Below are 26794 nucleotides of genomic sequence, written 5' to 3'. Positions count from 1 at the left end.
TCAGTGAGATTCATGCCTTCAGCAAGAACATCGGATTCTCATCCGAAACGGCTACATGTTCTACAACTTGGTTTTCTAGCCAAAAACGAGCTGCCTTCTCGGCCTTGGCCAATATCGTTCGATATTCCAAACTTATCGTATGGTTGGAAATGAACTAGAAAGAGTCTTATGCCCTGTAAGAGCTCTTAAGTTCTATTTAAAACGAACTAAACCTTTACGAGGCCCGTCTGAAGCTTTATGGTGTTCAGTTAAGAAACCATCTTTGCCTATGTCAAAGAATGCTTTATCCTATTTTATCAGACTGTTAATACGAAAAGCTCATTCCCATCTGAATGAGGAAGACCAAGCTTTGCTGAAGGTAAGGACACACGAAGTTAGAGCTGTCGCAACTTCCGTGGCCTTTAAACAAAATAGATCTCTGCAAAGTATAATCGACGCAACCTATTGGAAAAGCAAGTCAGTGTTCGCGTCTTTTTTATCTTAAGAATGTCCAGTCTCTTTACGAGAACTGCTACACTCTGGGACCATTCGTAGCAACGAGTGCAGTAGTGGGTGAGGGCTCAACTACTACAATTCCCTAATTCCATAACCTTTTTAATCTTTCTCTTGAAATGTTTTATTATTGTTTTTGGGTTGTCCGGAAGGCTAAGAAGCCTTTCGCATCCTACTTGATTTGGCGGGTGGTCAAAGTCATTTCTTGAGAAGCGCCTAGATTAGAGGTTTTGATGAGGTCCTGTTGTATGGGTTGCAACCCTTGATACTTCAGCTCCTAGGGGTCGCTCAGCATCCTAAGAGGATCGCGAGGCTCCGTAAGGAAGACGTACTTAAAAAGGCAGAGTAATTGTTTAAGTCGACTTCCTTACCAGGTACTTATTTATTTTATGTTTGTTATTTTGAATAACTGCTAAAATGAAATAAAAAATCCTTAGCTCATAATAATGTAAACAATTATTGCTGGTCTCTACCCACTCCCCTGGGTGTGATTCAGCTTATATAATCACCGGCTAAGTTTAATATTGAAAAATGTTATTTTTATAATAAAATAAATTTTTGAATATACTTACCCGGTGATTATATATTAAAGGACCCTCCCTTCCTCCCCAATAGAGACCCAGTGGACCGAGGAGAAAATTGAGTTCTGTGTTTACATTGAGTACTGAGTACCTGCACGACAGATGGCGCTGTTGAAGTACACCCCCTACCTGCATAGCGATCGCTGGCGGATTTTTTACGTAGAGTTTTCTGTCGAGCAACAGAGTTGCAGCTTATATAATCACCGGGTAAGTATATTCAAAAATTTATTTTATTATAAAAATAACATATTATGATAACTGTTCAATAACAAATATTGCAAATTAAAAGGTGGTAATGAAAGTACTGTACAGCAGTTTCAAATCAATTTTATTATAATAATAGGTAACGATAGTCGCCCATTTCAGCACCGGTCTATTCCTCTCTTCTCGGCAGGTGATAACGACGTACAAAGAGACGGCGCGCACCGATTCGGAGAACAAGGACATATCCGACCTAGCCCTCCGCGGTCTGCAACTCCTGAGTGAGTGGACGAGCGTGGTCACTGAGCTCTATTCCTGGAAGCTGCTGCACCCGACAGATCACCACTCCAACAACCAGTGCCCAGCGGACGCCGAGGAGTACGAGAGGGTACGTTCTGAATTTTTAATTATTTAATATTTTTATTAACCCTTTTACCACCAAAGGACGTACTGGTACGTTTCACAAAAGCCATCCCTTTACCTCCATGGACGTACCGGTACGTCCTTGCAAAAGGATGTTATAAAATTTTTTTTTTGCATATTTCTGATAATTTTTTGAGAAACTTCAGGCATTTTTCAAGAGAATGAGACCAACCTGACCTCTTTATGACAAAAATTAAGGCTGTTAGAGCAATTTAAAAAATATATTCTGCAAAATGTGCTGGGGAAAAAATAACCCCCTGGGGGTTAAGGGTTGGAAATTTTCAAATAGCCTGGGGGTAAAAGGGTTAATACCTCTGCCAAGGAGGTTATAAAATTAAGTTGGTTTATTTATTTGTCTGTGTTTCTGTCTGTCTGTCTGTCTATGGACGGCGTTACGTCAAAAGTATGGGAAGGATTTTGACGAAATTTCCATCACAGATAGATCTTGGGCCATGGACGACTCTATTAACCATTGGCAGAAATGTCTTATTATTATTATTATTATTATTACAAGCTAAGGTACAACCCTAGTTGGTAAAGCAGGATGCTATAACCATAAAGACTCCAACAGGGAAATATAGCCCAGTGAGGAAATGAAATATGAAAACAGTCAGAATAGTGTGCCTCAGTGTACCCTCAAGCGAGAGAACTGTAACCCAAGACAGTGGACGTCCATGGTACAGAGGCTATGACACTACCCAAGACTAGAGAACAATAGTTTGATTTTGGTGTGTCCTAGAAGAGCTGTTTACCACAGCCAAGGAGTCTCTTTTATACCTTTACCAAGTGGAAAGTAGCCACTGAACAATTAATGCAGTAGTTAACCCCTTAAACTAGATTTAACCCTTTTACCCCCAATGGACATACTGGTACGTTTCACAAAACTCATCCCTTTACCCCCATGGACGTACCGGTACGTCCTTGCAAAAAACTGCTATTTCAATTTTTTTTGCATATTTTTGATAATTTTATGAAAAACTTCAGGCATTTTCCAAAAGAATGAGACCAACCTGACCTCTCTATGATGAAAATTAAGGCTGTTAGAGCAATTTAAAAAATATATATTGTAAAATATGCTTGAAAAAATAAAACGCCTGGGGGTTAAGGGTTGGAAAGTTCCAAATAGCCTGGGGGTAAAAGGGTTAATGATACCTCCTTATTTTGGAATGTAGAAAACTAGAGATGTATAACTTAATTAGTCTAGAAGACTCTTTATAACTCCTTGTTAATAATACAGTACTTTCTTTACAAAAGGTACACTGTATTGGATATCAATGAATTGTCAAACATTTCTTCCACATTACAAACATTAAATAACTAATTACTCTCTTCAGTACCTGTACATATTGCTTTTATATTACCCAACACTTGAATATAACTGACAAATTTATCATCTTTCATTATGGTGTCTGGTTGTTGACACAGTTCATATCCAGACGTTTCATTTCTCAGTAAAATATATATTGCATGGTTTAGGCCGGGAGCATGCTAGCGACTCTGTGGCGCCACAAAGCCACAGCATCGTGTGGCGGGGATGTGGTCTCCCATAGGTTTCCATTGTTTTCAAAGCCACGCCACGCTTGTGGCGGGGATGAGCGACAGAGAGCCAGTCGCTAGTTTGCCCAGCAAAACTTGAAAACAATGGAAACCAATGGGAGACCACATCCCCGCCACACGATGCTGTGGCTTTGTGGCGCCACAGAGTCGCTAGTGTGCTCCCGGCCTTATACTTTTCGCTGTTCACAGTTAGAATAATTGACAGTTTAATATCTAGCAAGAGGGGTCTCTATAATACTGTAGTCTCAGAATACCAACAGCATTTCAAACAGGGGGCTAATTGGTAAACGATCAATAATTTGCCCCTCTGGTTATTTCTAAGCCTCCCGTCTCCCTTAAAACGTGGATAAACCGTCATAGACAACTGTCAAAATAACAGGCAAAGTTAGTTAGCCATTAACCCTTTTACCCCACCATAAGGTTAAATTTCGAGCACATTTTGCTATATATTTTTTTTGAATTGCTCTAACAGGCTTAATTTTTGTCATAGAGAGGTCAGGTTGGTCTCATTCTTTTGGAAAATGCCTGAAGTTTCTCATAAAATTATCAAAAATATATAAAAACATGTAATTAACAGTTTTGCAAGAACGTACCGGTACGTCCTTTGGGGGTGAAAGGGTTAATGCCCTCTTTAGAGTAGGCCCAACTTACCGAGGATGGAAAAAAGACTGGTGAGAGATGGGAAGAAACATGCCTAAGATTCAGTATAAGTTAAGCAGGATTGAATTAATAGTATAATTGATTTATTATGGTAGTTTGATAACTGAATGAAATGTCTCTCTCCCTTATTTCTCCTCATTCACTTCCTGCCAGTTGGTGGCTGTATATACAAACTGTTTTCTTAAGACTTGTTTCACAGTTTGCATAGCTTTTATATAATAAATTTCAGTTAATTCTAAGATGCTAGAGCAGTTTCTGTATTGTAGTTATAATTAGATTCTCAATTCTATTTTTTCACAGTGGTATAATTATACACTTTTACTCGGTTGAGTCCCTTGTCAGGCTGGGAGGAACGTAGAGAGTAGAGGTCCCCCTTTTTGTTTTGTTTCATTTGTTGATGTCGGCTACCCCCCAAAGTTGGGGGAAGTGCTTTGGTATATGATTGTATGTATGTACATCACAAAGTTTACATTTATATCAAAATTTACCTAGCAATTATATTCATAATTTCAGTTAATTCCAAGATGCAGTGACAATTTCTATACTAAAATTATTTGATTCTCTAGTTTTTCACATTGTGAGAATTGTACATACATACATATACCAAGGCACTTCCCCCAATTTTTGGGGGGCCAGCCGACATCAACAAATGAAACAAAACAAAAAGGGGACCTCTACTCTCTACGTTCCTCCAGCCTAACAAGGGACTCAACCGAGTTCAGCTGGTACTGCTAGGGTGCCACAGCCCACCCTCCCACATTATTCAAATCCTTTACATCCAACAATTCAAAACTGCCACTAATTTCAGGCCACCCGCTACAACTACACCGAGGAGGAGAAGTTCGCCCTGATCGAAGTCATCGCAATGATCAAGGGCCTGCAGGTCCTGATGGCCAGAATGGAGACAGTCTTCCTGGATTCCATAAGGCGGAACATTTACCAGGAGCTGCAGGATTTCGTCCAGCTGATCCTGAGGGACCCGCTTCGAAAAGCCATCAAGAACAAGAAGGAGCTGCTCAGGACGTACGTTTCTGCCGCGTCGGCACTTTTCGCCGACGGTTTTTCTGCGTGAGAATTGATTATAGGGGCTAATGAATGAGTCACTTAAGGATTTAATGCTATAGATCAGGGCGAAGAGAACTAGGAGTGTGTTTAATTATCACTAAAAAGGGACAGACAATTTATACACGGAGTTAATTATAGAAGTTAATGGTTAAGTCACGTCAGGGTTTAATGCTATAGATCAGGCAGAAGAAAACCAGGAATATTTTTAATTATCACTAATTGTGCAAAATTGGTTGCTATTGATTTCTACAGAGTAGATACGGGAAGAAGAGATTCCCTCGGTTGATAAGGGATTCCTTGAGAAAGTGCACTGTTGTAATCTGTAAATTCTCAATACAATGTTTGTTTTGGTATGAAGGAATCAGTGGTCTGTTTACATGGAGAGATTACAGTAGATCACTATATTGGTTATTGGGAAAAAGAGCCATTTTTGAAAGCAGACGTGCTTTTGGAACATCTTTAAATATTAAGTAACAGATCAGTGGGGAGAAGAGCTAGGGTGTAGAGAAAGGTGATAAGAAAGATAATCTTTGTGAGCATTGATTTTAAAACTTGGAAAAAGTATCAAAAGAAATACAAATCTAATAACTACTATTTTCAGAATCATTTTATTACGTATCAATAGTCACTGAAAGAAATAAGAGGGATTGGTTAGCGGTTATGGATTGGATGCTCAGGCTAATTGATTAGGTGATAGAGAAACTAGGTGGTTTGAACTTGTAGAGAAACTAACAATGCACTGCCTTCCAGCATACTGGTGTCCGTCCGAGAGACGAGCGCGGACTGGATCAAGGGCGCCGAGCCGCCCGACGACCCAGCGCTGAAGGGCAAGAAGGATCCGGATAACGGCTTCGAAATCAAGGTCCTGCGAAGGAATGTTGGTGAGTTTATTACGTTTCTGTCCATTGTTTTCCGTGCTCTCCCTAATTTTAACCCTTTTACCCCCAAAGGACGTACTGGTACGTTTCACAAAACTCATCCTTTTACCCCCATGGACGTACCAGTACGTCCTTGCAAAAAACTGCTATTCACATTTTTTTTTTTTTTTTTGCATATTTTTAATAATTTTTTGAGAAACTTCAGGCATTTTTTAAGAGAATGAGACCAACCTGACCTCTCTATGACAAAAATTAAGACTATTAGAGCAATTTAAAAAAAATATACTGCAAAATGTGCTTGAAAAAAATAACCCCTGGTGGTTAAGGGTTGGAAATTTCCAAATAGCCTGGGAGTAAAAGGGTTAAAGAGGGCTCGGGCCATGCGAGATTGACTGGAATTCTAACCAGGTAATGATTTTTATACATCTGTCGGATGATCAAGGGGTTTAAAGGTCGCTCATGAATGGCAGAGAAATGGGACAGTGACAATACCTTAGCAGGACAATACTTTAGAGCAGGGGATCCCAAACTTCTTGCTTGCTTTCTGCATGGTTACGAGAACACCGGCGGTCAGCCCAACTGGTTTGGGGGTTATTATGGCAACCTGAACCCCATGCCTATGATTTCCAGTTACGAAAGTTAGCAAATAGTCTCGACTCATGTGAAATAGATACCGGATTATTACGAATGTTTGCTTATTGTATATTGTTTTATAACATTTCTTTATCTTTTTTATTTTTAGTTGGATTTGTGTTTACAATTCCGAATGTTTGTAATTTGGGGATCCTCTGTACATTATTTTTTAATCTTGGCCATTCACAGTAAAAACTTCTTTTTAAATTCATCTTTCTGCTAGTTTCTTGATTCCGTGAGACCCATGAAGCTGAAATGCATTGGCTAGGCTTTTCCAAATCTGCTTCAGCGGCGTTTGGCAAAGCCTCTCGCAATCAGTTTTGAAAGGTGGTCCTGGCTATGTCTAGCTCTCTTCTTCTTCTCCATATTGTTCATGAAAGAAAATGATGACCCAGAAACATAGGTAGACCCAAGTGAACGCAACACTTTTAAAGCTTGAGCACGAATTAGAGGAAATCTCGTCGTTTCGAGTTTGCCAGAAATTTTCACAGATCGAGATTTTGTGCAAAAGTTTTAGTGAGTTGGATGACTGGATTTCACACGATTCCGTTTCGGGAACTTGAATGTTATGTTGAGAGAACACATTTTTATCACCGCTAAAGAAGTTGGAAGGCGTTTATGTTTTACCTCACTTGTGTGTTTGTTTGTGAACAGCTTCCTGGTCACAATTTTAATCGTAGAATAAAGGAATTTACAGGGATAAACTAGTCTGTAAAAAGCTAGAAATGATTAGATTTTGGAAGGCCAAGGTCACGGTCAAGCAAAATGTCCAATTCACGTAATCAGCTATGAGTTTGGACATCATTGTCCCAGGGACTTTAAACTTGGTTCATATTTGAGTGTATGAAAATCACGCCAATTGATACATGTTAAGGTGGGACTATTTGGTGACCGATGCAGCTGAAAATCATAGGCATAACATAAACAGTTTCCTGGAGACTATTAAGTTTGTAAGTCGAGGACTTTCTGTATCTTGATTACTGTTCCCCCTCGCGGAGATCCCGCTCTCACACAGTCTCGCCCTCTTTCAGGTCCCTCTTCCACGCAGCTGTACATGGTCAGGACAATGCTGGAGTCTCTGATCTCGGACAAATCGGGCGGCAAGAAGACGCTTCGGAAAGAGCTGGACGGCCAGCACCTGTGCCAGATCGACGAGTTCCACAAGACTTCGTTTTTCTGGACCTATCTCATCAACTTTAGCGGTTAGGTTTTAATATACGTTAGAATTCTGTAAGGATAATATGTTCATCTATCAAATCAAAACTAAATAGATTAAAAGTTGCTAGATTAATAGATTAAGAAAATTTATGTAGAATTAGAACGGAAAATACTCTATTTCCTGAATTATACACCTCTCCGCATCGTCCCCGTTCCCCGTCATTCATATCCCTTGTTGTTCCTTTGTCGTAGCTTTTCTCGATGTTGATTTTATATTTTCTTGAAATATAAAGTATAAAGTATAAAGGATACCTTTCTTTAGCGTATGTTAAACTCCGTTACATTGATGGTTTTAAGACATTTTTATATAAATAATCACAATAACTTTTAATATTTTGTGGTATCTTTTACTTTCACAGTGCAGCCTAACCTGGCAGCTGTTTCAATATATTTGTTTCTTCTAATCGTTTTTCTACAAATTCTATTTCTCGAAAGTGTAAGCACATTTCACGTACTGTATTTTCATATCAAGGATTGTTGTACCCTACAATTTTGTTTGTATGATAATTCATTCATATATCAAAGTAAAATTAAGTAGAGTAATAATTGCAAGATCAAGAAAAATTAACTTGAATTAGAACGGGAAAAGGAGAGGGGACGTGTCATCAGATGTCTTTGAGTGGGCCGTTGCTCGCTTGTGCTGCACGGAACTATACTTGCTTTGCGGTCTCGTTTCATATCAAATTTAATAGCTGATCAGTCGTAGCATTTCCTCTTGTTTCTTCCCACTTGACCCTTTTACCCCCAAAGGACGTACTGGTACGTTTTAGAAAAATCATCCCTTTACACCCATGGACGTACCGGTACGTCCTTGCAAAAAACTGCTTTTTACATTTTTTTTGCATATTTTGATAATTTTTTGGAGAAACTTCAGGCATTTTCCAAGAGAATGAGACCAACCTGACCTCTCTATGACAAAAATTAAGGCTGTTAGAGCAATTTAAAAAATATAAAGTGAACCCTCGTTTATCGCGGTAGATAGGCTCCAGACCCGGCCGCGATAGGTGAAAATCCGCGAAGTAGTGACACCATATTTACCTATTTATTCTACATGTATATTCAGACTTTTAAAACCTTCCCTTGTACGTAGTACTGTTAACAAACTACCCTTTAATGTACAGAACACTTAATGCATGTACTACAGTACCCTAAACTAAAACAGGCACAAATATTAAAGGCGACTTTATATCATGCGTTTCCTAAACACGCCAAAAAGCACGATAAAAAATGGCAACCAATGTTTTGTTTACGTTTATCTCTGATTATAATGAAGAAACAAACGCATTTACACATCTGTGTTTAGGTTAGTTTTTGCATCGATTATATTGATTATTCAGTACAGTATGTTGATTTGGTTATTACTAATGTTTTAGTTAATTTTTCTTAGGACTTCCAAATGAAATGTTTTTCTTTATGACGCCGCCTGAAACGACGGCGTCATAAAGTACGCTCAGTAAACAAACTAAGGAATTTAACGCGCATGATGGAAGTGATAAATAATGAGATTTCAGTAAAAGCTTTTATAAAATATGTTATTACAAATATTATTTACCGTATCTATATAAAATCATACATACGTAGCAAAGCAGGAAAACAATCTACGAGAGAGAGAGAGAGAGAGTTGTTTTACATACGTAAATGTAAATTTTAAACAAAAAAAATAGCCCCATTTCATATAAAATAGATTACAAATATTTTACTTTATCATATTACAGTAGTCTGTATAATACTGTAAAGTTCAGTACAGTATGTTGTTGTTATATTCGTGGCGATGAAATTCTCACAAAACAAAAACACGCCATTTGATTACAACAGCTGATTCATCTCTCTCTCTCTCTCTCTCTCTCTCTCTCTCTCTCTCTCTCTCTCTCTCTCTCTCTCTCTCTCTCTCTCTCTCTCTCTCTCTATCTCTCTCTCTTCGTGTTATACAATACTTACATTTAGATGAAGAAACTAAAATTAGTTTTCTTAGTGTCAATTAAATACGAAACGAAAAAATTAGGCCGAGTCTACATCCATTTCAATCATAGCTAAAAATACGGCATCCGATTTCGTCAGCAAACCACTATTTTTTGGGAAATATCATTTTATTCTAGAAAATTGCCACTCTTTAAATAGTTAATTGCACATTAAGAAAGCGTGTACTTTTGTTTTTAAATTTCGGGTGTGTTTTAAAAATCGAGTATTGTTGACTTCTTTTTGTTTCACTTTTGGCTGATTAGATCAGCTGTCATCTAGCTGCCGCTCTTGAGAGTGTACGAATTATCTAACAAAGTATCGTTTATACCATTTCTTAACTTATTCAAACCGTCTACAGTATACAGTGAACCCTCGCTACTTCGCGGTTCGACCATCGCGGATTCACCACTTCGCGGATTTTTTCCATAACACATATATATACAGTAATATATATATATATGTATGCATGTATTTATGTATATATGTAGGTATGTATATGTGTATACATATAAATATATATATATACACACACACACACATATATATATATATATATATATACATATATATATATATATATATATATATATATATATATATATATATATATATATATATATATATATATATATCTAAAGTAGGAAGATGTGATGTAGTTCTAAGGGAAAAGTATGGGAAATATGTCTGGGTAATAAGCAAAGCTCTACCTCCAGTTTGTTTCTACATTATGATCAGAGATAAATGTAAACAAAACATTGGTTGCCATTTTTTATCGTGCTTTTTAGCATGTTTAGGAAATGCATGATATAAAATCACCTTTAATATTTGTGCCTGTTTTAGTTTAGGGTACTGTAGTACATGCATTAAGTGTTCTGTACATTAAAGGGTAGTTTGTTAACAGTACTACGTACAAGGGAAGGTTTTAAAAGTCTGAATATACATGTTGAATAAATAGGTAAATATGGTGTCACTACTTCGCGGATTTTCACCTATCGTGGCCGCGACTGGAACCTATCTACCGCGATAAACGAGGGTTTACTGTACAGTTGATATTACAAAAGCACCAATGTGTTATAACCTATCAATTTTTTTTTGTTTATTACATTTGAACCCCCCTCTCTCTCTCTCTCTACCTCTCTCTCTCTCTCTCTCTCTACCTCTCTCTCTCTCTCTCTACCTCTCTCTCTCTCTCTCTACCTCTCTCTCTCTACCTCTACCTCTCTCTCCCTCTGTGGGCTACTTTTCACTACCTCCCATTCCTTACCTCTCTCTATCTCTCTAACAAATGATATCTTTGTTGCTCCTCAAAGTTTCATTTATATTGAAAATCAATCATGATTCAATTTTCCTTACTTTCTCCAATCTCGCACCATCGGTCACATCGCGGTATTTTCGATATTTCCGGAAAATCCGCGATATATGTATATACATGGGTTATGAAAAAAATCCGCGAAGTGGTGAATTTGCGATGGTCGAACCGCGAAGTAGCGAGGGTTCACTGTACTGCAAAATGTGCTTAAAAAAAAAAAATGCCCGGGGGTTAAGGGTTGGAAAGTTCCAAATAGCCTGGGGGTAAAAGGGTTAAGTGTCTGGTTTAAGATCTTCTGCCTTCTAAATCATTGTCAAAAGAATCGGTTTTAAAATATTTTCATCCGTCTACATTTCTCCACCCCAATGCTAACCGGAAGATGAACGGGTTCCGATTAATTTTCTTCTGTTTCTTCTACTCCAACCCCTACCAAAACCAGATTTTCGTTATGAAAATTTTCCATCCTACGTTTCTCCACCCTAACACTAACCGGAGGCTGAACGGATTCCGTCTTATTTCTCCAACAGAGACCCTACAGTTCTGCTGCGACCTCTCCCAGCTGTGGTACCGCGAGTTCTACCTTGAGATGACGATGGGAAGGAGGATACAAGTGAGTGGGGCCTTCATTTTTTTTTCCCCTCCGTTCCGTAGATTCTTTTTTTAAATGTTGGTTGTGTTTCCACTTCTAAAATATGTCATAGTAACAGATCAAATATTTTACTATTACTACTACAACTTGTTTCCTTTTTCATTCTCGTCTCCAACTTGTACTTTCGAGTTTGTTTCAGTAGATGAATGTTTTGTTTTGGGTTATACTCTTTGATGTGGAACTATTTTGGATTGTCATTATTATAATTATGCTTTGTAGAGCATATCATTTTTTTTTTCACGTGTGTGCATAAATACAATATACAGTACTTCATATGTTTGGTCATAAATTTGTATATTATTTTTTTTATTGAATATTTCTTTAGGTCTAATCTACTGTTTGTTTATTCTTTAATATCCCAAGATCACAATATCCCGTGTTACTTTTGTCCCTCATTTCCCTTTTCGCTGAAAAACGTACTACTGTGTAAAAACTTTGATCAGGCTCGATCATCTGCAAACAGACAAAAGCCTACGATCTCGAAGCCGACCAAACGAACCTTGGGCAAAAGCTTCGTCGAGATCGCTCGTTCAGTAGAATATTTACGTAGAAAAAAATCCAGTCTTGCCAGCCGTACTTGAATCCTTCCCGACCTTGAACCCTCCTCCCCAAAGCTCCTAAACGTCCCTCCTGTTTTTGTCCTTTCCTGCCTTGAAATCCTCGCCTTCTCTCTTCAAGAGACAAGTTTGTTGCTACCTCGGTTTTTATTCCTTATTTTAGTTTACGGGAAACTTCTTGGTTATTAGGCCACAGCGTTGCCTCTCATAAATATCTTTAATTTTCTTGCTGTCGGTTGTGGCAGCTTTCCTGAGACGGAGTTCTCTCGGTCTCATTAAAGAAGCAGTGGGGATCTCTGGTGTCTCCTCGGTCTCGTTAAAGAATTTGTGGGAATCTTTAGGTGTCTCGCATCGTGACCTTACTTCTCTGGATAAAGTACAGGAAGACTGTTGTTTGTGTTATTCTAAGATGATTATTTGATTGTGCTTAAAGATTTAATGTATCGTTTAAGTGGACCCATTGAAACCCACAATTTCTCATCTGTCAGGCCATTTTAGGCATTGCATAAGAAGGATAGACATTTGTATATTCTTGAATTTGTATCGTGTCCGAAATCGCCTTTGATTGATGGTATTTGCAATGTCAACGTTGATTGATGTGTTTTATGACACTTGGGTGAAGTAGCATTGTGCTGTTAACTTTTGGATTGAGCGCTTATTGATAGAGTTCTCTCGTTTGTTACTTGCACGTCAATGCCAGCGGACGTGACATTCCTTGGGTGAGTTTTGTTCACTGACAAAATTGAATTATAATATTATACTAAAGTGTCTGGTTGATATTCAGGCAAAATATCTTCACATAAAAATTCGAGAACAAATCAAGGCTTTAGAATCATTAATATACAAATGGAACTAGCAAGCTAAAAATTGAAAATAAAGGTCACATATGCCATTCACTCTACTCATGCATTTTTATTACCATAGAGCATGTAAAGCTGTTTGAAAAATTACTCAACCTTGCTAATATAAAAGCACTTGAGCATTTGATTCTTGCCAAGATCATTTCACTTCAAAGAAATTAGCAAAAGTTCAAGTTCCAGAGGAATGATGGTTATAAATGTGTATGTGATATTCTAGGATATGAAACGATGTTGTATAGGAAATATTCCATATTAATTCAGTCATTTGATATCCTACTGTGTATTCAATCTGATGAAATGTCCTCATTAGTAGAAATCATGCTGAGATCGATGCAGTATATATAGCAATCAAGGATTGAATAGTGTCTTACTGAATTTTACATCAATATGGTTCTTCCGTTTGTAGTTCGATTCCTGAGAAAAGTTAGTGGGGAAGTATCTCATTCTTTCCATTTGAAATTTGTCTTGAAGTTTTATGTACTTTGATAATCGTAAAAGAAATGGACTGTGCGTCTTTAAATTTTTAGTTGTTCCGTAACTGGAATACAGACCATGCTATTTAATAGGGGTATTACTTTCGGCGTAGCTGAAATGATGAGCCATTGATTTTTAACGAGGGTTTACTGCCCACACCGCTAGTTAGCGGGGGTAGGGGAGGGTAGCTTGCTACCCCCCCTCTCACACACCTGTGCTTGAGCTCACTTTTGCTCTTGGCTCGGATGGTGGTCGGACGTGTCCGTTCTCATCCTCGCCGTCATTTGGCAGCCATTTAATTACTTTTGTCTTTTCTTTTTTCTAGTTCTGTATATGTGAAGTTGGCCTCTGCAATTATGCGCACCTACCCAGGGTTTCCCGACCTCCCCTGTGGAGCATTCATGTCGGCGGTCGAGACTGATCCTCACGCCCTTTGTCCTTCTTGTAGGGGCCAACGGTGTGATAGCAACAACAGGTGTAGTGAGTGAAGGGAGTGGTCTAACCTCCCAGTGGGAGAGGTTTTCGCGACGACGGAAGAAGTCCAAACGGGATTTTTCTCCTTCGAAGGTTTCTTTGAAAGGAGAAAAACTCAAGGCCTTTTCTTCCGTTGCCCAAACCTCCTCCGAAGCTCCCACTCGGTCGGTCTCTTTCGAGAGACCGTCGAGTGGTAGTGTAGACAGATGTACTGTTTACCTACCTCGGGGCTTGAGAGATGACGTTGCTTCCCCTTGCGAAGTAGCTCCACCTCTCCCCCCGGGGGAGGATATGTCACTAACCTTATTTCAGCTTTGGTCCTCCTTGGGGCTTACGGTTTCGCCCTCCAATGAGGTTTTGCTTAACTACATCTGATTGGGTGTCGCTGTCAAGCAATCGCCGTCACCGTCACAGGTTGATCCTCTGTCTCTTGTTGACGTTGTGGTGTCAGAAATATCCAATGCGGTATCACCCATCACCTCTGCCTCTCCAAACTCTACGGTAACTGACGGCTTAGTTTCTCCCGTTCCTGTTCAACCTACGAGGGAGAAACTAAGTCCATCGTCAGTCTCTCTTGCTAGTGTTTCTTCACCTCGGGGGAGTTCACTTACAGAGACTCTTCGGAGGAGGACTGCAGAAGGTCAGCTTGCTGATCCAACATGCCCCCAGAGGGCGCATTCGTCAGAAGGCTCGCCTTCCCCTTTGCCTTAGAGGCCTTCCTTCACCTGCAGTGAGGAGGCACCTCTTTGGTTCAACACCTTCGATGCAGTCCACCGCAGAGGAGCCTCGAGACCAATCCTCTATCACTGCTCCTGCACTGGTCCTGGACCTTTCTGCAGATCGTTCGCGATCTCCTTCGGTGGAAGGTCGTCCTTTTAAAGGACACGTCGACCTTCCATCCGACAGACCTGCCGACCTACCGTCACCAATTCTACAGGGGCCTAACAAGGCTTCACCTAAGCACGCTAAGGCGCGCCAATGAAACCTGACGAACGCTCCTTAGTAGCTCGTCAGGCCCCATCACTAAACCCTAACACAGGGCATCAAGGGCGTACGCGCCAATACGCGCATACGCCCCAACAGGAGCATAGCTCCATCACGTGCTATGCACGCCCGCATGCGCATACGCGCCCACGTTCTCCTGCGCGCCAGGTCTTGCCTACATGCTAACATTCTCCTACGCGCCCGCGCCCAGTTGCGCGCCAACACTCACCTGCGCGCCATCAAATTCCTGGGCGCCAGCGCTCTCCCGTGCGCCATCAGTCTCCTGCCCACTCACATACGCGCCCAACATCCAACTGTCCTGTGCGCCAACAATCTACTGAACGTAGTGCTGCTGGAAAGTCAGCAAAGCTGGCTTCTCCCACACGCCAACCAGTACCATCGCACCAGCCTTCTCCCGCACGCATCCGCGAGGATACGCGCCCTGCGCACGCTCGCCCATCCTCTCCAAAGGATGCGCGCCAACATTCTCTCGCACTCCCATGCTCCCCACATGATTCAATTGCGCGCCCGCGCGCTAGGGTTTTTTCTCCTGCGCGCGTGCCGTATGGCTGGTATAGGTGCGCGCGAACTCTCCCCCGCGCGCCCGCTCACTTAACGTATTAATCCTGCGCGCGCACCCGTGCGCCAACAGTCGCCTGCACCCGTGCGCCATTATTCTCCCTCGCGCGAGCGTCAATATCCTCCCACGCGCGAGACTACTGAACTACGCACGGCATAGTCGCCATCACCTCATTCCCCTCCCCGCAACTGCATACCACCACGCATTGTGGGAGTAGGGAAACATCCTGAGGGGTCCAGGATCCCAAAGCCACCACAGGCAAACCCACCAATGATGGGGACTCCTCCCAGGGATCCTTCAGTCCCTGTCCCTTCAAGGGGTATGTCTGACAGCGCATCTGTCAGCCAACAGGCCTGGTTCGGTGCACTGATCAGAGCCGTAACGCAGGCTTTCAAGCCTGTCTTCTCTGAATTGGGACTCAGAACCATAGCTTCTTCTACACCTTTGAAGAGAAAAAGAGGAGTTCCAGACGCGGTCACTTCCCCAAGGGCGAAACTGACTCCACACAAACCTTCGAGGCAGATTCCTCCCTTTCCTTCCCTTTCGGACGAAAATTTCCCGTCCTCAAGGGAATCACGCGAAGAGAGACTTTCCCCCATCGCACCAATGGGGGAAACCTCTCCTCGTGCCGAGGGGTCTACTCAGTCGGGGATTGAAAGGAACGTGCCACCCTCGTCAATGTTGGAGTCCTACATCCTTCCCAGGAAGGAATCTAAGGACTCCAAAACATTGCCGAAGTCCTCTACTAGGACTAGGGTGGAGCCAGCTAGCCACTCATGGAACTTCCGTGACTCTCCCCAAGAGGAGCCTTTGGGGACAGAAGGAGACTTCGCTGAAAGTCCTACAACAAGAGGAGACTAGCAAGAGTCAGAACATGCGTTTTGGCAAGTTCTAACTCTAATGAGGGCTCTCAACGGGTTTTCTGACCCAGAGATCCCTCCTCGAGAGGGCAAGGACACGGTCTTGGACCGTGTCTTTGGTACTCAGAAACCCTCCAAGACCAGTGCAGCACTGCCCTGGTCTCAAGGGGCTAAGAGTACCAGGGACAAGATCTCACAACAACTCTCCGAGATGTCCTCCTCCAACTGTTCCGGTGCCACCAACAAGCTCCTCCCACCTCCTCGCGTACAGCAGAGGAGGTACTTCGAGATCCTTGAGGAGCCTTGTTTATCTCTTCCTCTTCACCACTCGCTGGAAGAGCTAACCAGGGGAGTCCCTCTTGAGAGACTCTCCAACTGGCAGGTCTCGTTCTCGGCAGCCGAGATCCTCAACCAGGAGAAAGTTGCGAAGTGTGCTATGTATCAATGTCTGGTTGGGGACCTTAGGTATCCTGATACGTTCTGAGGATTTTTCCAAAGAACGTACCAGGAAAGCTATGGAAACCTTCCTTCTTTCAGGTACTTTCACGATTGAGTTTCTGGCCCACCAAGTCTCGAACTTGTGGGCAAATACCATCCTGAAACGTCGGAATGCAATAGCTGATAGATTCCATCAGAAGGTCCCTAGCATCAAGAACAATAGGCTCAGACATTCCTCCTTAGAGGGATCCATCTTGTTCGAGCCTAAGGATGTGGAACATACCGCTGAGAGGTGGAGGAATTCTCTTCAAGACTCCCTCCTTCATAGGGCTTTAACATCCAAGCCCTATAAGCCTCCAGCACCACAGCAGTCCTGTCCAGTCAAGACCACTAAGAGGCCAACAGCAGCGAAGACTTTGGTGTCTAAGCTCTTTCCTGTCAAAAAAAGGAAAGGCAAAAAGTTCTCCAGGGGAGGCAAGAATCCTAGAGGGAGCCGAGGCCGCAAACGCTAGGATAGGCAGTCCCTCTGCATGTCCACCAGTGGGGGGATGCCTACAAAGTTGCTCAAACAGGTGGAAGCAACTTGGGGCCGATTCCTGGAAAATCTCCGTGATCAGTCTAGGATATCGCCTCACGTTCATAACATCTCTACCTCCCCTGACGACGAATCCAATGGCATTGAACTCCCTTGCCATTGGATCGACAAGGGGGCAAGCCCTTCGGGCAGAAGTCCAGACCCCGTTGAAGAAGGGCGCTCTCCAAGAGGTCCTCGACAGATCCCCAGGCTTCTTCAGTCGACTCTTTCTTGTGAAGAAGGCGTCTGAAGGCTGGAGACCAGTCATCGACCTCTCGGCTCTGAACAAGTTTGTCAAACAAACTCCGTTCAGCATGAAGACGGCGGACATGGTCAGACTAGCAGCAAGACCGCAAGACTTCACGTGCACACTGGACCTAAAGGACGCGTACTTCCAGATCCCAGTCCATCTGTCTTCAAGGAAGTACTTAAGATTCAGCCTAGACAACAGAAAGTACCAGTTCAAGGTGCTGTGCTTCGGTCTCTCCATAGCACCACAAGTCTTCACCAGAGTGTTCACCCTAGTATCATCTTGGGCACACAGGATTGACATCCGTCTCCTCCATTATCTGGACGACTGGTTAATCCTAGCAGACTCGGTGTTAACCCTTCTTCAACACAGAGACAAACTTGCCAAGATCTGGGGATCATGGTAAATCTCGAGAAGTCTTCACTGCTTCCGACTCAAAGACTGGTATACTTAGGCATGATTATAGACACCACTCTCCACAAAGCTTTCCCATCAGACGACAGGATAGCAAGGCTGAGGAAGGTCGCAAGACCTTTTCTCAGACGAGAAGAACTTCCACCCCAATCGTGGTTACGTCTCCTTGGTCACTTTTCATTTCTGGCCCGTCTAGTTCCCAATGGTCGCCTCAGGATGAGATCCCTCGAGCGGCGACTCAAGTCCCGTTGGAATCAATCGTACGACTCCCCGGACATCCAGATCCCCATGGGACCTGCGGAACTGACGGATCTCCAGTGGCGGGTGGCAGATGAGAACCTACGAAAAGGAGTGGATCTTCTCATCCTCCCCCCGGATTTGATGCTATTTTCGGATGCTTCAAAAAAAGGGGGGGGGGAGGCACGTGCTGCACCACACGAGCTCAGGCCTCTGGTCAGAGTCAGAAAAGTAACTCCACATACATCTCCTAGGGATGAAGGCTGTCTTTCTGGCCCTTCAACAGTTCCAACAGTACCTGGCAAGTCACTCTGTGGAGGTGATGAGCGACAACACCACAGTAGTGGCCTACATCAACAAACAAGGAGGTACTTTTTCGCAGCAACTACCCCATCTAGCAGTAGAGATACTGAGATGGGCCGAAATCCACTTGATACCACTATCGGCACGCTTCATTCCAGGCAAAAGGAATGTGCTCGCTGACAATCTGAGCAGAGCATCTCAGATATTGAGTACCGAGTGGTCTTTGGATCATCTAGTAGCCAACAAAGTCCTGACTTTGTGGGGTTCTCCGACTGCGGACCTCTTCGCAACGGCCCTGAACTTCCGGCTCCCGCTGTACTGTTCCCCAGTCCCAGACCCCAAGACTCTCTGGCAAGATGCTTTCCAACAACGGTGGGACAACATCGACATTTACGCCTTTCCCCCATTCTGTCTGAGGAGGAGGGTACTCAACAAGACCAGAACATCGGTCAATCTTTCAATGACCCTCATAGCTCTGCTATGGCATCACGCAGAATGGTTCTCTTACCTTCTGCAACTCTTAACGGGGCCACCAAGAGAACCCCCTCCACGACACAATCTACTCAAACAACCACATGCCAACATCTTCCACTAAGCCGTAGGCTCACTACGACTTCACGCCTGGAGACTATCCAGCATCTCTTCTCTGAGAGAGGATTTTCGCAACAAGTTGCTGACAGGATGTCTGGACACCTGCGAAAGTCTTCAGCATCAGTGTACCAGGCAAAGTGGAAAGTCTTCTGTGATTGGTGTCGTGGAAGGGATATCTCTCCACTCGATGCCACTTTTCCAACAATAGCGTAGTTCCTCGTGTATTTGCGTGAAGAAATGCGCCTTTCAGTCTCGGCAGTGAAAGGCTATCGCTCAGCCTTAAGTCTCGCCTTCAGGCTGAAAGGAATGGACATTTCCTCATCGCTAGAACTTTCTCTACTCATACGTAGTTATGAACTTACCTGCCCTCAGTCGGAAGTGAGACCTCCTCCATGGAACGTGGTTCGAGTTCTCAGGTCTCTTAAGAGACCTCCCTATGAACCATTACGCCAGACATCAGATCACCACCTAACCTGGAAGACGGTATTCTTGCTAGCTTTGGCCTCGGCCAAGCAGGTTAGCGAACTTCATGGTCTCTCGTATGACATCGCCCCTTCAAGGGGATGGGGGGAGGTAACGTTCAGCTTTGTCCCTGAGTTTATTGCTAAGACTCAGAATCCAGGAGTAGCGGATCCTCGATTCGACTCCTACCGGATTTCTAGTCTCCGTACTGTAACAGATGACCCAGACATCTATTACTATGCCCAGTAAGGAGCTTGAGGCTGTACCTCAAAAGAACAGTCGCAGCCCGTCCTCGTGTGCCAGCACTACGGTATTCATCACTACAGGAAGGACTAAGAGGAGGGTCACCAAGAACACCATCTCTGCATGGATCCGCAGGGTCATTGACCTGGCTCTGAATCCAGACCCTCCTCCGTCACGTCGCCCCAGAGCACATGATGTCAGGGGCATAGCTACGTCCCTGGGCTTCAAAAGAAATATTTCAGTGACGCAGGTTCTTCAAGCTGGGGTATGGAAACGTCAAACAACGTTCACATTCCACTACCTGCAAGTAGCAGAAGGTTGAGGGCATTGTTACCCGGTTTTAGTCTGCATGAATGAAAATGTTTGACTGGCCCTTATTCTTTTCTTCATCATCCCCTCTCTTGGGGAAAGCAGCATCCTGGGTTCTCTGCATAGCTGACCTCAAACCACTGCAGGTAAACCCTGTTCCCTTGTGTTCCTAGTATTAAGATTAATACTGTTACGTCCCCATACCCTGACGAGGTGGTATTGGGAAAGTCCTAGTCTACAAGTTTCCATCTAAAGAATTTTAGAACAACTTTCTAGGACAAGTCACACTTCTTTATACCTTCACACACAGCTTGCGTAGGCCGCAGACCTTGCGTAGCAAGGTTCTAGCAAGGTGCAGGGACTCCTTATTTCTTGGGTGCTTACACACACAAATAAGGAGTCCCCGGGCAAAGCCAAAAAGCCAGACTGGCTGGGACATCCACCCTTCCTAATGGGTGAGTCACCCCTATTAAATAGCGTGGTTTGTATTTCCAGTTACGGAACAAATGACAAATTTGTAGATAATTTGTATTTTTCCTAACTATACAAACCTTAGCTATTTAACCAAACTTGCCCGCCAGCCCTATCGACCTTGAAGTCCTACCTCAAAGTGAGCTCAAGCACAGGTGTGTGAGAGGGGGATGGGTAGCAAGCTACCCTCCCCTACCCCGCTAACTAGCGGTGTGGGTAGTAAACCCTGGTTAAAAATTAATGGCTCGTCATTTCAGCTACGCCGAAAGTAATACCCCTATTAGATAGCTAAGGTTTGTATAGTTAGGAAAAATACAAATCATCTACGAATTTGTCATATCGGTGATGTAATTAGGTAAGACTTTCTAGGGTCTTTTTCTTGGGTAATTATAGGAGAGGCCTTTGGAGAAGGCTAGATCCATGTCGATAAAACTGCAATTTGAATACTTCAAGGACTCGTTCATTTGTTGGCTTTTGTTGATAGACGTTTAGGAATGTTTTTTTGTGTTCATGAATAATCAAAAGACATCTTCTGTGATTTGCTAATTTTATCTTTTGGCTTGACGCAAACATGTTTGATATAAGACGTACAGTACAGCATTGCAACGTTTTTACAGCATTCATGTTATTAGCTTTAAAAACATGGATAATCGAATTGCTTTCTTAAAAGAAGTCTTGTCTGATTTTTTTCATTTTATCTTCTGGCTTAACACAATCGTGTATGATTTTTAACGTACAGTATGTTGTATTATTCAAAACGTACAGTATGTTTTATTATTTAAAATGTACAGTGCGTTTATTTAAAACGTACAGTACGTTTGTTTAAAACGTACAGTACGTTTGTTTAAAACGTACAGTACGTTTATTTAAAACGTACAGTACGTCTTAATATTTAAAACGTACTTTACATATATTTAAAACGTACAGTGCATATGTTCAAAACTTACAGTACGTTTTATTTAAAACGTAGTCATATATTCAAAACATATAGTACGTTCTATTATTCAAACCGTTAAGTAATGCACCGTATTTTCAGCAATGTCATTAACTTTTAAAAGTTGAGAAATACGTACCCACTCCCATACAACCATCCTTCCTTCTGCCACATGAACATATTAGTAGCTGGTAAGACTCCACGTAGGTTGAACTAATTCTTAAGCAATCCGGAGAAAGAAGAGCTCGACAAATGTGACGTGGAAGAGGTGATGAGGTTAAATGTGTCTACGCCTGTGAAGTGAATACTTTGGGTGATGTCACGCTTAGCCGAGAAGACACTCTTTGGAAGGGACGAATGGAGTTAGCCAGTTATTCTTTTTTTTTTTTTTTTTAAAGCTTACACAAGGCAACTTCTCCCCCGAGAGAATGAGTTTGTGAAAGTAAATTTTAGAATCATTTTTTTTAAAGATTTTTTATATTAAATTTTAGTTGAATTTTTTAATAATTAATTTTTATTTTCTGTAAACTTAACCCCTATTTCATTTTACCCCATCAATCATCTGTCCCGATTAACTCCGTTAGGCTAAGTTAAGTACGTAGATGTCTGTAATGTCGTCCCAGCCCATCCCCCCCGTCCTTGTTGCTCTGTTTTAATTAATATTCGTTTATTTCGACCGACTTGAGAATGCCTGAGCATGCCGCTTATATGAATGACGGAGGAAATACAGAACATTAACCGACTCTGTTATGGCTTTCAGTACGTCCAGCTTGGCAAAACATTGTCGTGAGAGTATAGTTCTTTAGTTGTTCAGCTTTGGTTTCCATTTTTGTGTATAACATTTACGTGGCTTCTGTTTGTATGTCCACCCTGCTTTTTTTCTCCCCCCACCCCCCCACTCCCTTCCGGCTTTTTATTACATGCTTGCTTGGACAGTCGGTAACAAATCCACCGCGATTATGTCCCCTCGTTTGAACGGGGCGATGTGTTTGTGTGGTTATAGAAGGTGGAAGATTGGGCTTTTTTGCTATTTTTAAATGTGAGAGAGAGAGGTGTGTTTGAGGCATATATCAGTGCTGTTGTGAAGCGAATGTGTGCTGCCGTAAGCGAGATTTGTGATTTGCTTCAGATTTGTTTGTGAAAATGCAGATATTTTGATAAGTTTGACTCACGATAAAGAAAACATTATCGAATGGTCAGTCGTTTGACATTAAATTATTCCTGGAAACTGTTACTCGGTGTAGTGGGAAACGAATCCGATATCAGACTTTTGAATCGCAGCTCTCCTGGAAGAAGGGGTCATGATCCCTCTGTAGTTTTACTGATCCATCGGTTTTCAACTCGTAAAAAGAGCTGCAATACCGGTATATCTGAAAATCGTCATCATTATCCAAGATACCTTATGGCACCCGTCTCAGAATGAGAGATCATTTTGACCCGGTTCACAAAGCAGAAAGCTATTCGCATCAAATCCTAATAATGGAGAAAACTTTGACTAGAAATGTTGTCGGCAATGATAATTTCTGCATTGGCTGAGAGACTCAACATTTTAATTTAGATAGCTTTCGTAGCCACCTATATATTTATGGTTTTATTGGCAGTTAAACCAAGGAGACCCAACTCTTAATTTGGCAATCAAGCCCTTGTCCCCCTTATTTAGAACGTTTTACTGAACTCTTCTTGGCACTAAAGCTATACACGATAGGAGTTCAGATTATTTATTATCCTACAGTTAAATGAATGTCCTATCCATTGGTATATATCACATATTTTATAAAATTTCTCCATATGTAAATATTAAAAGAACGTTAATAGATCTGGGCAAAAGTCGACGTGCAGATTACGTTGTACGGTGCCGAAAGGCTAATAGAGAAGGTCCTCACCTCACAAACATACAGAGATACAAACACAAATCCAATTGAAAATTTCAACTACAGTTCTAAAATCAGCCATATGTAAGTTTAGTCACGCTCAGTTGCACAATACAGTTCTATAACTAACAGCTGGACACAATTTCTCTCACCAAAGACCCTAGGGAACAGTTTCTCTAATGTTCCATATCAAATTTACTTTCTGAATAGTTTGGTTTCCAACTGGTTTCGGTGACGTTTATCTATGCGACACGTGTCCCAGCCGTTATGTAGCTTAGGATTTTTCACTGACTCCTTTCAGAGGGCTACTAAGCAACCAATCAGGACTACCAGCCCTTGTGTTGCAGGTATTTCATGATACCATTGCTTAATTTTCTTTTAGATCAGTAGCACCACCATTTCAGTTGCTGGTAGGTCAGTGGCACCAACATTTGAGTTGCTGGTACTAAAGTAGTACCAACATTTGAGTTGCTGGTACTTCAGTGGGACCACCATTTGAGTTGATGGTACTTCAGTGGGACCACAACTTGAGTAGCTGGTACTCAAAGGCACCACAATATGAGTTGCTGGTGTAGTGGTTTGCGGTCTGTGGCCAGAGGTAGCACCCGAACTGCCTATTGTCCGAATGCCGACCACAACCCGACGTTCACTACACAACAAATATACAACGGTGGAATACCGCCAAAAAAAAACCTAAGTAACAGGTCAAGAGAACGGATCTCTGGGCACCACCCCTTGATTTATACTGGGCAAGGGGACCCAGCTAGAATCTTGCTTTTTAACATACCTTTCATTGGGCTAGCTGGCTTATAAATAAAGGTATAAGAACATTAGGTGAAAGGGAATATTATAATTAATAAGGGAACACACTGTGGGAGGAAAGAATTATGATAAATTACTGTACTTAAGAGATCTTAAAAAACAGTGGCTGGAGAAAAGAAACTGTGGTGAGAGGTTCTGAAATGAAATGCTGTATGCATAAAACAGGCAAAAAAATATATTTATTTGAAAATTAAACTATTAAGAATACATCAGTTAAGAAAGTCAAAGGCAAAATTAACATCCCTTTTGCATATTGTACCAGCAAGAGAAAAAAATACTAAGCTGCATGCAAGATATATCACCACACAGTTACAAAACAGAACTTCAAAATCCTTACAAAACTATGACTGCAGAACCTGAGGATTTGAAAGACTTAGAAATATTAGGATTCTCAACATAGCCTCTAAAAACAAAAAATAAGCATTTCTTCAGAACTAAGCTTAAAGGAGAACCCCGCAATACTATAGTTTTATAACATCGGTAATGACCAGTAATAAACTTGAACACTTACTATCTAATGAGCCATCTATAAAGAACATATAACGGTGAAAAATACAGTACCACAATTTTCCCTAAATCAATACTGTTCTCATCAATCTCCCGTCCACCATTGGGATGCAAAGTCACTTAAACAGTCCTAATTTCTGATCAGTACAGCCGCATACTATGTCTTACAGGTCTCTGCGGGCCCACTATAACAATACTCGAACACAGTCATTCCCCGCCTAACATGAATTCACTCCTTGGGCCTCTGACCAGATATGCCATTTCAATAGCTCCTGTTAACTATTAATGTTTATGACACACTCTCAAATAGCAACACAGTAGCTTACTTCTAGTTCCAGGAAAGTTATATGAATATAGAACAGCATCACAGACTAGTACAGACTGGTAACAGGAAATATTCTACATTCATAATTGTTATGCGATACACTGGATTCCAGGGACGGATGTGCTCACTCTTTTCTATATACCTACAGTAGTGAGCTAGATAATCTTCCCTTACACTCCCTACTGAGTGTAGGGGGCTGCTGTCAATACCTTGATTATATAGTTATCAATACCTGGAGAGGAATAATAACAGATTAAAACATTTTTTTAATGAGAGGCTTGAGGGATATAGTAACATCAAATATGTTTCATACACAAACCATTAAAGTTTTCTTAGACACAAACCCTTATATATTCCACTGGTACATCAGTGGCACCACAACTTGAGTTGCTGGTAGTTTAGTGGCACCCACATTTGAGTTGCTGATACTTCGTTAGCATCACCATTTGAGTTGCGGGTAATTCAGTAGTTCCACCTCTTGCTTCAAGTGGACTTAGCCTTAAACAACACAAGAATACGAATTATGATTGGACATTGAGAAGTTTTAGTACATATGTTATTAAAGCAATGGAAGAGATTCTTGAAAGGAGTAACTACACCCTTCTGGGATTTTTGGTAATGCATCTTTGTATACAAGGCAGCTCTGAAGGGACGTGGCGATTTAGACGTAGATGTGGTAATTGAGGACTTGCCAAAAGTGATGGCAATGTAACAGAGAGGTTCAGGATATAAACCACCCTTCATTAAGGTTTTTATTTACTGTCCAGATACTACGACCAATTTCAAAAGGAGCCAATAATGACGGGGCTGTTTCTCTTTGAAGCCTTCCTTTATTGAGTGATTCATAACAGTTTTTCTAATATTCCAAATTAAAGAAGACTATTGATTTAGGTTACAAAGAGGACAAATTAACTCCAGATCTCCACGTGTCTTAAAACATCAGTTGAACTAGAGTAGCCAGTTGCTTGCATCTGATGGCACAGATTAACGGCATTAGAAACTCCATTTTCTTCTTTTTAATCTTGTTTTCTTTAGGCATTAAGTAGTTAAATATTAGGTGGTATGTTTATCAAGGTTAGAATAGATCAATAATTGAGAGCGGTTTTTAGCACACCAGGCTATGCCCTTCAATGCAAGCAGAATCAGTACACCTTACTTATTGGACTGTAGGTCTTACTAGTGGGTCGTGCAAGCTGCGTAAGGTCTTTAATACACATAATAAATTCCTCTTATCTTACTGTAAGTTGCATTTGGCACTGTAGAAACTACAGAAGAAACACTACAAAAACTATATAAGAATTTTGAATATATGGGAGTTAGTGGTAGCTTATTTTTGCTCGAGAAGTTTTCTATCGCCAATGCGTCTTGCTTTCTTCGGTGTTCGAAAATCGTTTGGCAGAGGTACACTGCTGGCCATGATACCCTTATACATTATAGATGAAGTTACTGAAATAAACTGAATCTCGATAACTTAAAGTGGACCAAAATACTGTACAGTCAATACAAGTAGCTGTACTGTTGTTTAAAAGACTGTGTAGAAATGAGCCATGGTGTTCTCTCATTTAGGACTTTTTTCTTGAGATTGGAAGTACCTGTGTAACTTCAGAATTGTGGTAGAAGCTTTCTTCC

The 26794-nt window shown here is 41.6% G+C and overlaps 2 protein-coding genes across 2 annotated transcripts in view; both read left to right on the top strand.

Moving 5' to 3' along the window:
* Nucleotides 1-26794, top strand: part of LOC137618818 (uncharacterized) — a 413063-nt gene that overhangs the window by 118329 nt on the left and 267940 nt on the right. The gene's annotated exons all lie outside the window — the stretch shown is intronic.
* Nucleotides 1-26794, top strand: part of Cyfip (Cytoplasmic FMR1-interacting protein Sra-1) — a 128246-nt gene that overhangs the window by 57761 nt on the left and 43691 nt on the right. Inside the window, 5 exon segments of the mRNA XM_068349023.1 lie at nt 1468-1662; nt 4723-4937; nt 5730-5860; nt 7522-7692; nt 11504-11586. Of these exon segments, the coding sequence (XP_068205124.1) occupies nt 1468-1662; nt 4723-4937; nt 5730-5860; nt 7522-7692; nt 11504-11586 (795 nt within the window).

Source organism: Palaemon carinicauda, chromosome 25 (genome assembly GCF_036898095.1).
Source record: "Palaemon carinicauda isolate YSFRI2023 chromosome 25, ASM3689809v2, whole genome shotgun sequence".
Lineage (NCBI taxonomy): Eukaryota > Metazoa > Arthropoda > Malacostraca > Decapoda > Palaemonidae > Palaemon > Palaemon carinicauda.
This window is presented reverse-complemented; position numbering and strand designations above follow the sequence as displayed.